The 12,676-nt window shown below is 34.0% G+C and overlaps 1 protein-coding gene across 1 annotated transcript; it reads right to left on the bottom strand.

Annotated features, from left to right (window-relative positions):
• Positions 1-5,222: 5,222 nt before the first annotated feature.
• LOC108315860 (olfactory receptor 2AK2) lies at positions 5,223-6,309 on the bottom strand. The gene has a single exon (XM_017545436.2). It carries the CDS (start codon positions 6,227-6,229, stop codon positions 5,354-5,356), a length of 876 nt encoding a protein of 291 aa, XP_017400925.1. The 5' UTR covers positions 6,230-6,309; the 3' UTR covers positions 5,223-5,353.
• Between the last annotated feature and the right edge of the window lie 6,367 nt (positions 6,310-12,676).

Below are 12,676 nucleotides of genomic sequence, written 5' to 3'. Positions count from 1 at the left end.
CATTTTCTCAGAGTATTTCAAATTTTGAGATATTTAATCCCTGCAGAAAATGGCCTGTTTTGCTAATGTACTGCTAACAATCAGGATATGAGTAATTTGAAAGTGAAGTCTGCATTAAACTACTGTTAAATGAGATAGGATTCGTAAAGTAATTATCTTATTCCAGGGAAAGCACCCAATCCTGCTAGATTACACTTTGGTAATAACCAGTGTGTCAGGAAACAGCTGGTAATTACATAGGGGATAATGTGTTATAAAAATGTCTTCCCCCAAAAGATATTCTTCCAAAGGGGGATGGTTCTCTTGAACTCTTCTAAACTTGAAACTGCCTAGTTTTATGATTTGGGGTAAGTTACATAAACTCTCTGATATTCAGTTTATTTATAAAAGTGGAGTCATATTCTCCTCATATTGTAAAGTTTGTATCCTATTCTTTATAATTATTATAATTATTCATGAAATTTATGCATGAATAAAAAGCACCAGACATATCCTTTTTACATACAAACAAATGTTTGTTCCTCTCTCCTTTCTACTTTAACAGAAAGTCTCGATTTCTGATTGGATACACAATAATGAGAAGAGATTTAAAAGGAAGATAAGAAGGAGAATAAGAGGAGAAGGAGGAGGAGGAGGGAGAGGAAGAGTAGGAGGAAGAGGAAGATGAGGAGGAGGAAAAGGAGAAGGAAGGAAAGAAGGAAGGGAGGGAGGGGAGAGGGAGAGGGAGAAGAAGGAAAGAGAGGGAGAGGGAGAAGGAGAGGAAGAAGGAGAAGGAGGAGGGGAGGGGGAGGGTTGGGGGAGGAAGAGGAGGAGAAAGAAGAAGAAGAAAAGAAGAAGAAGAAGAAAAAAGAAAACGTAAGAAAAAAGAAGAAGGAGAAGGAGAAAAGAAGAGAAAGAAGAAGAAGAAGAAAGTAGTCCTTCCTGACAACAAAGATTTTCCTAAGTCTGGCAGATTATTACAACTCTGTATCATATGACCAAAATGTAAGCATTCAGTAACTGACTGAAGTATAGTTCTGCATATGTAAGGTGATCATAAGAACTGGGTCATTCTTGCCATACCCAACTAACATGGAGTTGACAAACCAGAAGTAAAAAGCACTGAGGGTACAAAACATTCCAAAAGAATGTAATTCTCTGCAACCCTGACTGCTGAAACTGCTATTGTAATCAGAAGCCAGATTATCTACAGCTTCTGAAATAACTTGCTGCAATTTTAGGGCTAATTTTGCCCACCGCAGTTGTTCCCCAGTCAGAGCTTGCCAGCTCCCCAAACTCTTACTAGTGCCAATAAACTTTTTTCCAAAGAGTAATATGTAACATTTCTTCCTTTTTAAAAACTTCTAACCTCTTTGCTCTTTGGGCATACCGATGACCACCAGTTTGTCCCAAATTGTAATTTGTTCTTCCCAAATAAAATACTAAATTTAGAGACTTGTTTCTATATTTTCATTTTGAATTACACAACTAGTTAGGAAGTAAAAGACTTTGTGGAATTATTTTTAATAATTATACTAGGATTCTCAAAAACAACATATAAAGAGCTATTTGAGATTCATATTCAAATAGGTAGGTACTTATAGGCAGCCAATGATGTAAGAGAGCAGAGGAAAAAGAGCAAAAATAGAAATCAAAAGTTGGTCTTTCTGGACAAATTGATTAAATAAAAATAATTGAATTATTAATAATATAATATTGACAATATTAAAGAACATTAATAGTATCAGTAACAATGACTCAATATATTAATTTTGCATTAAGAAATTACCGAGGCTGGGTACAGTAGCTCATACCTGTAATCCCAGCACTTTGGGAGGCCAAGGCAGAAGGATCACTTGAAATCAAGAGTTCAAGACCAGACTGACCAACATGTGTCTCTACATGTCTCAACTAAAATACAAAAAGTAGCTGGGCATGGTGGCAGATGCCTGTAATCCCAACTATTTGAGAGGCTGAGGCAGGAGAATTGCTTGAACCCAGGAGGCGGAGGTTGCAGTGAGCTGAGATCCTGCCACCACTGCACTCCAGCCTGGGCGACAGAGCAAGACTTGATCTTAAAAAGAAAATAGATAAAAAAAATAAAAAAATAAAAAATATAAATAAATAAATAACTGACTGCCTGATTTTACTTGCATTGCCCTATGAAATGGTGTTGTATTTGTCTCCCATTTATAGATGGGAAAACTTGTCTCAATAAAAGTTACGTAACTACCCAAAATGAAGCCATAATATGAATAAAATCTAGGATTCAAAGCCAAGGGCATTAATTTCCAGGTTGGAATAGTGACTAAATCTGAAAATTCATGAGAATAGAGGCAATGGGGAAACAGTTGTGTAATCCCCCTTAAAGGAACTTGGCAGAAGTGCCAGGATGGGCCTGGGTGTGCAGCTTGTGTGTGTGCGTGTGTGTGTGTGTGTGCATGCGCAAAGGGTGTTGTGGTGCAGGAGGAAAACAGTCACCTCAATAGAGACCCCTGTCTTTTTTCTACCCTACTCTCTTTTCTGCTGACACCTGTCCTGATTTTCCCTTCAGATGCTGTAAGCTTTGACTCTTCCCTTACTCAAGTTTAGAAGAGAAAACAGCAATTTCTTTCCTGTTAATACATCATTAAATATTAATAAACTTCAGTCACAGGATTTTCTTAAAGAAACTTTCATTAATCAAGCATGAAAACCACGAAAAAAAAAACAGAAACAGAAAAAAAGATAATATATTTAGATGTTATTTAACTGGGTCTAAAATGTAAACTTTCATACTAATATATTTCTGTGTATTGATAACACTTCTGAGTCTGCTGGAAATCACTTACTCTGGATTTGTTTTGCAGATACTGTAGCATTGTGGTTCCTGAATTTCCTAGGACTTTAAAGCGAGGAAGTATATCTAACTGTCCATACACAAGTGAATTGTTTTCTCAAACAAATCTTCAGAAATAGTAAGTTATTAAGTGGTCTGTGATAGATTTTTTGTTAGCTTTTCCTCTTTCTCTCCCCTGTTCCCATTACATGTTTGATTGTTGAGGCTGAATTCTCCTAATATCTACAAACTTTAGCTCCCATAATGGCTCATATCATGCAGGATCTTTTCATAACCCTGTGGCCACAATACCAGCTCACAATGTTTGACATAGTCTCTTTTTATTTAGCTTTATCTACAGCCTTTGGTAGGGTTCCCTGGTTTCCATCTGGGTTATGCTTTAAAACTTTGACTGTAGAATCCATATGATGTGCACTCTCTAAAGACTATGATCAGCCCAGCCAACCACACTTACTCATATGTTTCTTCCCTTACAAAAAGTTGGCTGTGATGTTACACCATCTACTATTCCCAAAGGAGTGGGTTATCATAACACTGGCATTGCTTCAACAGTGTAAAAAACTGTATTAGCTAGTAAACATATTTTCTACTAAGAAGAATTTTTAAAATAAATGTGATATATTAATGTTTCTTTTATTATTATTATATGTTAAGTTCTGGGGTACATGTGCAGGTCATGCAGGATTATTACATAGGTATACACATGCCATGGTGGTTTGCTGCATCCAACCCCTCATCACCTATATTAGGTAATTCTCCTAATGTTATCCCTCCCCAATCCCCCCACCCCCTGCTATCCCTCCCCTATCTCCCCCTACCCCTCAACAGGCCCCAGTATGTGATGTTCCCCTCCCTGTGTCCATGTGTTCTTCTTGTTCAACTCCCACTTATGAGTGAGAACATGTGGAGTTTGGTTTTCTGTTCTGTTTGGTTTTCAGTTTGCTGAGAATGATGGTTTCCACCTTCATCCATGTTCCTGCAAAGGACATGAACTCATCCTTTTTTATGGCTGCATAGTATTCCATGGTGTATATGTGCTGCATTTTCTTTATCCAGTCTTTCATTGATAGGCATTTGGGTTGGTTCCAAGTCTTTGCTATTGTAAACAGTGCCTCAATGAACATATATGTGCATATGTCTTTATAATAGGATGATTTATAATCCTTTGGGTATATACCCAGTAATGGGATTGCTGGCTCCTAAAAAGATTTTTTTTTACATTGTACCAAATACTTAAATCGTAATAGAGTCATTAATTTGGGGGGAGGATCTGAGAATCAGGCAATATGGTTCATGTCAAGATTTGTCTATTTATCAGTGAGTTGTTCATGGAGAAGCTCTTAACCACTGTAAACTTTCTTCTCAATCTATATAATGAAGATAACACAGTGATACTTGCTCAAACCATTGAATAAGGTTTTAATATGTGTGTGTTAATTAACAAAATATGCTTTCTGAGCTTTGCACAGCACTTGGTTACTGAAAAGTGTTTAGGATGTGGTGCTGTTACCCTCCTAGTGAACGTTTAAAAGCATAACTGAGGAGAACTCTCTGTTACATAATGTAATAGCACACCATCAATCACTGGAATCACTGGAATCCTGGTTTGCATAATTCTTAGTACTAGATTAAAGTGTGTTATTGAAGTAATCATATTTTAAACATTATTGAATATAGATGAATAAAATAAAATGAAACCATCATAGTAAGAAAAACGAATCCAAAGGAGACACATGTTCAGTATGTTACACAGGATCTAAGTGAAGAAATGAAAGATTTTTCATTTAAGTCTTATTCACCTGGGAAAAGCAGTCCCTGCAATTCAGGGATGACCACCTATTATCAGTTAGGCCTTAGTGTTGCCAGGAGTTGGCCCTGGTGTTCTTCTGTTAAACATACACCATTGTATAGAACATTACATACATAGGGAGAAAAATGGCCCACCAAAGATGTCCACAAGGCCTAACTTCCAGCAACTGTGAATACTTCAGGTTCTGTGGCAAAGGGAAACTAAGGTGGCAGATGGAATTAAGGTTGTTGATTAGCAGAGATTTCTGTCAGCATTTATTTTTTGTTTACTCTCACATGACCAGTGCCTGTAACAGTGTCTCACACAAAATTAAAGCATTAAAACACCTGAACGAAAGAATGAATGAATGTCTTACACATTTTTCTCTCTGTCAACTTTGGTTGTTATATAGATTATCTTGATGTTACATGTTTAGGTAGATTTTACTTGTATGGTTCACATTTCAGAGTATTCAAGAGGGCAAGTCAAAATATTAGCCTGCCAGGGGAACACTCAGTTGAGAAGGTTGAATTCTTTTTCTTTAGAAGTTAAAGAAGTTTGATAAACGTTGTTTTTGTGACTTCTATACAGAAAACATGTATTTATATCTTCCAGATAGTTTTCGGGAACAGCTTTTTATGTTGTTAATCCTCAATTGATATAGGGTTCTACAGTCATATTTTGCATAGCATATCCATTATCCCAACAGTCTCCTCATTGCCCCCATCACTTCCTTATTTCCCAGGCTATAAATGAATGGGTTCAGTAGAGGTGTGATAATGGTGTAAAATACTGCCACTGCCTTGCCCTGTGATGGGGAATGCAAGGAGTGTGGCCTCGTGTAGGTAAAGAGAGCAGTTGCATAGAACAGGCTTGCCACACTCAGGTGGGAGGAACAAGTGGAAACAGCTTTTGCCTGTCCTTTTCCTGAGCTCATGTGGAATACCACAATAAGCACACGAGCGTAGGAAGCTAGAATGGCCAAGAATGGTAGCCAGCAGAATAGTAAATCCACTCAGGAGAATTGTATACTCATACTGGGAGGTGTCCTGACACACCAATGACAGCAGAGCTGGAACTTCACAGAAAAAGTGGTCAATGAGCCGAGACCTACAGAATGGAAGTTGAAACACATACAACGTATGCATGAAAGCGCTGACAGAACTACTGGCCCACGCGCATGCGACCATGAGGCAGCAGATCTTCTTGCTCATAAGTATAGGATAACATAAAGGATGACAGATAGCTACATAGCGATCGTAAGACATAAAACCAAGGAGAAGGGCTTCGGTTCCACCAAGGACCAAGAATACATATGTTTGAATCTCACAGCCCAAAAATGTAATGGTCTTACTCTTTGAGAGGAAGTTGACTGCCATCTTGGGCACCGTGGTACAGATGTACATCATGTCAATGATGGAGAGCTGACTCAGCAGAAAGTACATTGGAGTGTGGAGTCTGGTGTCCAGGCGGATGAGGTGGATCAGCATGATATTTCCCGTCAGAGCCACTGTAAAGAGGGTGGCAATGATGACAAAGAGAAGGGAGTTTATCCGGCCATACTGGAAAAGACCAACAAGTAGAAAATCTGTCCCCACACTTTGATTTTTTCCTGTTTTCATGGTTTAAACCAAAATGTCAAAGCAGATGACATCTGAAATATTCATGTAATACTGTTGACTTCCCTTTAAGAGAAAGCAAAGTGGCAATATTAAATACAGTAGAATTTTCTGGTTCCTCTTTAGATGAATACATTTCTCTCCTATTCAATTCATGCAATGTATCCAGAGAAAAATTCCCATTTTACAAATGATTATATGAAAATAAGGATGCTTATGAACTGCAGAATAAAATATAAAATGAAAATAAGAGTACTTAGATGATTTGTCTCAACAAATTATATTTCTCCTTTGTAATGATAAAATCACTCTCTGACTCAATTTTTCATATATATGTGACATGATAGAATTAGTCAAATATATAATTTTAAGTATTCTTCATTTCTCCTTTGATTACATTGGTTATACATAAGAATATATAAATATAAATATTAAATAAATGTAGTAACCTTTATATAGAAGTGCTATTTCAGACCTTATGATTTAATCACTATTTATTTCTTTCTGTGAATGTAGACACAATTTTATAAACTTGGGGTAAAAGGTAACCAAACATCAGGAAGAACTTGAGAATGAATCATTGAAATACAAAATATTTATTATTCTTTGACTCAAGTAACATGTAAAAAATGGTTATTTCACCACCAGGGGTTATTTTTTTGTTTTTCTTTCTTCCTGACAAATAGCCTAGCTTATATATACTATTTTAGCAAATAATACCTTATTAACTACAGGTCCCATGTTCTAAAAATATTTAGTGAAATTATCTGAAACAATATTAAATGCTCTCGGCATTTATGGGGCCTTGACTAAGAGCACAATACAATGATAATCTCTGGAACTCATATTACATTTAGACTGAAAAGCTTGGCTATTTTTGAAAAGCTAAAAATAATACAAATAGTTGCTGCAAGTATATATATTGATTTTAAAAGTTATAATTACATGAAGCTAGTAATATTGAGTTATCTTTCCTTTTGTACTAGTGTAAAATATTGCCACATAACTAATTACAATTACTCAATAATATTTAAACTGTATTCTAATATTATACCAGAGGCTTATATTATAAAATATGTATACAATATAAAATATGGAATATCACTGAATTCATAAAATAAATATCATCAGTGGGTAATACTTAGTAAACCAATTAATAATAATTCAACCTAAATTTTAAGATTATATATTTCAGACTTGACATAATTATTTTAATAAAATCTAGAAAGAAGACATCTAACTCAAAACAAGAGTGAAAATTCTTTACCAAAAGCTAACAGGAAGGAAATAGAACAATAAGATTGTATCGAGGTAAATGAATAAAATATTCGGCATAATTGAGTATGATAGAAAAAGAATATGATAGCTATAATAAAATTTATGTAATAGAATAAATTACTATATAAAATACAGTAATATATCTCATATGATATATATTATCAATCACTTGTACAGGGTAGGGAAATTGCCTTAAAAATAAAAATAAGAAAATGAGCAACAGTTTTGGAATTGTTGGAATTATCATGCCATCATACGATGATCATTTTTCAAACTTATTAGTGTTTACTTCTCAAAAAATTACATGCAGAAAAACGTAGATTTTAACAAGAACACACAGAAAATTCTTAGGGCAATAAAGTTAATTTTTTATTGTCTTAAATATAAAGGCTCAATTGAATGAAAGAAAAAAAAAAAGACCTGACTGAATAACCAGGAAAAAGAAATAAATAGATAATTCATAAAAAAAAGTAGAAAGTTTAAAACAGGGTAATAACCTATCTAAGCCTAAATCGATGTCATGCAAATAAAACAACCTTATTAAGTTACTTTTTAAAGGGTCAAGAATGTGATTCAATGTACACTAATGTATTTTTGGTAACATGATAGATTTTTTTTTAAATTATTTTTTAGCATAAACTTTTATCATTTCCATACATTTTGGACTAGCAGTTTTATTGGTGGCAATTTTACTTGCGTAATATATGAAATACATCTTTGGTATAAACATGTTAAAGATGATATCTTTTCTAAGAACAGTTTAGAAAAGCACATGGTAAAATTTTTAAAAAATGATTAATCTGATGACATGTTACATGTTCAAAAAGTAGCTATGAAAACTGGACAAATAGAGATTTTACACATACACATACAAATAAACAATTACAATACCTATTGGTCATAATTCAGTCAAAAATGCTTTATGATTGGAAATATGAAAAAAAAATTCCGAAACAGAAACACACTGGTGTTTTGATGTTGCAAATCTTACTTGGCTATGAAGCATGCCACCGGTTTCATTAAACTTCTGAAACAAATCCATGCCTCCCATTTTCCACAGCCAAGCAAAGACTACCTTGTATGCTACTCTTGTTCTCCTCCTAAATTGAGTTGTTAGTAAAATTCTATGTTAATTACAGTACCTTTCTGACAGTAGGCCTCGGTATGTCAGGCTTAATTAGATTCTTTACACAAATCAACTTGCTGAGAGCGTGTGGTTAAGAGGTATTAAAGGAGAAAGATTAATCACACCCAACTACCTACCATTTCTGGCAAACATTAAATACACTTTAAAATTCTGTGAGATTTAAAAAGATATATTCATCCTCCTCTTCATTTAATTTTAATTAAGCAGAATCCTTAAGCTGTTTGTTAAGTGTATTGGAAGATTTTCTAATCAAATTTTCTCCCACCTCTAATTACAAAACCTAATCCTCTGGTAAACATCAACAACATTAAATGCTACAAAATTCTCTTCATAGTGCTGAAGACCAAGGCTATAGCAAATATAATGTTTTATAAATATAAATATTTTAACTGACAGGTGAGAGAAATGTGCTAAGATAAACACAGAAGCTCTTGAAACACATCCAGAGTCTCCCTAGTCCCGAGAAAGAATTTTCCCAACTCCCAACCTTCTTATCCAATAGCAAATATTACTTTCTTTTATTTTTCTTTCTTTCTTTTATTGAGGCAGCGTCTCACTCTGTTGCCCAGTCTGGAGTCCAATGGCACGATCTTGGCTCATTGCAAACTCCACCTCCAGGGTTCAAGTGATTTTTTCTGCTTCAGCCTCCTGAGTAGCTAGGGTTTTAGGCATGTGCCACCAGGCCCAGCTAATTTTTGTATTTTCAGTAGAGACAGTTTTCACCATGTTGGCCAAGCTGGTCTCAAACTCCTGACCCCAGGTGATCCACCGCCTTGGCCCCACAAAGCGCTGGGATTATAGACCTGAACCACCACACCTTTTCTTTATTTAGATGAAATTCCAAATAAAAAGTTCAATTGAAATTAATGTAAAAGAAATCTATTAAGCGTGACATATTTTATGATACTCTATTCACCAATACATTCAACAAATTGCAATTTCCAACCTCAAAGACATATAATTATAATGTAGCCTACTCTATTATGTAATGACTTGGACCTTCAGTATGAGTTAAACAACTTAAGGAAACATCCATTTGAAGTGTTTTCTAAACCATTCCCAGTCCTTCACCAAGTAGAGAGGAGGCAACATTATCATTTCTGCTGACCATGATAGTTTTGAGAACTAGTTTACTATTATTGGTCCCATAAACTGAAAGCCACACATTTTCCCCTAAATAATTTTTGAAGTATGAATTTAATTCGTTGTTATTTTCATAATATGGCCTCTTGTCATTCTTATCATCATCTACATATATTTTGGCATTATTGACCTCCACATTTATCTTGAAGTTTGAATTCTGCTTTTATATAAATTCTTATTATAGAAAGATTGAAAGATGTTAGGTAACTCATTACAGGAGATGAGAACTAGAGAAAGTACGGAAATAGAAGCTATGGATATGCAAACATATTATCTCCTTATTACTATTATTACTATCAGGCAATAATAAAATAAAGTTCTAACAATGGAAGTGTCAATAATAACTCTGTATGCTAGGGAGCCATACAACTTATGAAGTATTTTATTTTGATATGACTGAATAAAAATTTCATCATATATTGTGTTTTTGAAATATTTTGCCTAATTTTTTTTGGCTGAATAAAATTTATTTTTAAACTGAACAAGAAGGAAGACATAGGGAAATGTTTCTGATTATATTTGTAATGAAGAAAAAGACAGCATTTAGAATTCTATGTATATGAAAATAAGACTGAAAAACCCAGTATGGCCTTTTGGTAAAATTCTTTTCAAAACATAGTTATGTTATCTTGAGAAATTATCTTTTATGTTCAAAGATAAGTTTCCATCATTCCAAAAATATTGTTGAGAATAATTTACATACTAAGCATAATGTTAAAATTTCAGGCTAAAGTAAGGAAGAGATATGTTTCTATCCCAATTAAGACCTCAAAGATCCTTCAAGTTGTGTTCCCTCAGGTAGGGATGTGCTTAACTCACCAACACTGCCCCACACCACTGCCCCAACATGCCCCCAGCTCCTTCATCCTGGTAAATCAGAGGTTATCTAAATTCAATGTAAGACCAAATACGTCTCAAATACATACCTCGATATTGTTTTTGCAGACATTATTTAATACCTGAATAATCTGTGCAGCCAATAAAACAATTAATTCTACATAATTATTTAAATAAAATACATACCATTAAATAGTATCTCTGAAACTAGTTTCAGAATATTTTTCTCTTACATGAGTTACAGTAAATTTGTCAAGGGACTATAATTTTTTCTGTTGCTTCAGTAATTAGTTGGTTAAACAGCTATTTGATAGCTAAGTGATTGCTACCATGAATAAGCCTTGTTACCTCCACCAAGCCATGTGTTTGCAACTGACAAAGGCTTGTTTTGAAAGCATTTTTCCCCTAAACAGACATATAGATTGTCTTTTATTTTATGAAGTAATTAATTAAAACATAATTTCAACTGTACTATATGTAACCTCTTTCATAGAGATAAATCTTGTTCTTCAAGGGTTTTTTCCCAGAAAGAAAATTTATTTTTTTAAGTAATAGGAGATGTATCTTAATAGATCTGCAAAATTAACTACAAGAATGGGCCTCCTTGGTTGGAGGTAGTAGTTACAAAGTCACGCAAATTCTTTCTTATATTAACTTTCAAATAAAATTATAGTATTTATAGACTATATATATCAAAACAAAACAGAAGCAGAACAACATATATTCTGAATAGTTAAGCTATGTAATATGATACTTCTGAAAAAGAAATCTTATATTTTAAAATCTAATTTGAAACACATTTTAGGAATTGTTATCACACTGAATTTGTAAGACGGTCTTTTTTTTCTTTTCTTTTTACCTCAGACAGTAAGCCTTCATTCATTTAGCAGTGGAAAGCAGAATTTAAACAAAAAAATTCATTCTATATAAGGCTGCTGATGTCTCTAATTAAATGGGTTAACTACCTAATCAAGGTTGAGCCTCAGATTCTTGTGTAAGAGACCTTCTGGGAAAACTTGGTCTCAGACCACAATTAAGCAAACTGCTGTCTTTAATTCCAAAAAAGAAGATAAAATTGAGTTAAGGATGAATGCTCAAAATATATTTATTTAAATGATAAGCAACCAGGATTTTTTAACTGATGAGTTTTTAAAAAATATATTTCTTATTCTATTTTACATTTAAGATGTACATACAGATTAGGTTCTGCATAATTAATCAACTGATATAAATTTTTTCTGCAAACAACATAAAAATGACATTCTAAGGAATCACATAACCCAGGAGATGATCTGTATAACATATTACAATATGTTTTCCTAAAAGGAATTTGAAAAGATTGTTATGGTCATAGAACAGAAAAGTCAGAATATCTGTAAGTCCACATATAGAGTAATAACAGTTGTAACCACTAATAGTTCTTTGTGCCCAAGCTTATATAGAGAGAGGAAGTCAGACAACGCCATGTATTTACTTAATTGTCTGTTACAACAGGTTTATTTAATCTGGGAAAATTAATGTGAGGTTTAATTTTAACCAGTCTCTCTACAAAATTTCATAGATGCCATAAGACATCCCCTTTGCTCAGGTATAAAAACAAGAAAAGTGCAGTAACTTAGGAGACAAGGTGATGTAAGTTAGAATTTAAAGGAAAGAGACACAGGTGTACTCTATTCCGTACTTACTTGAGCTATAAGTTCCAGTTAAACAATCACGCACGCCTCTTCATTTTCCCTCACTATGATGTCATATTCTTTAATATGGAGTAGTTTGCCTCACTTTTTTTTGTAAAACAACTCACAATAATTTCTACAGAATGAGGACTCCAGTGTTCAGACATCACTGAACGTAAATTTTTGAAGTAAATCACTGACAGGGATATTTGGAGAATATTGAAGGACAAACCTTTATTTTGCAAAGCCAGAAACATATTGTGTTGGCAGCTCTCCTTCAGAAAAAAAAATACAACCACAAAATCAAGATACAGCTTTGGAAGGGCTTATGGGCAGGAGAGACTCTGATACTAGATTTCTTTAGCTTCACAT

The sequence above is a fragment of the Cebus imitator genome, unplaced genomic scaffold (assembly GCF_001604975.1).
Source record: "Cebus imitator isolate Cc_AM_T3 unplaced genomic scaffold, Cebus_imitator-1.0 Scaffold179, whole genome shotgun sequence".
NCBI classification, from domain to species: domain Eukaryota; kingdom Metazoa; phylum Chordata; class Mammalia; order Primates; family Cebidae; genus Cebus; species Cebus imitator.
Note: the sequence above shows the minus strand (reverse complement) of the source record. Positions and strands in the feature narration are given on the sequence as shown.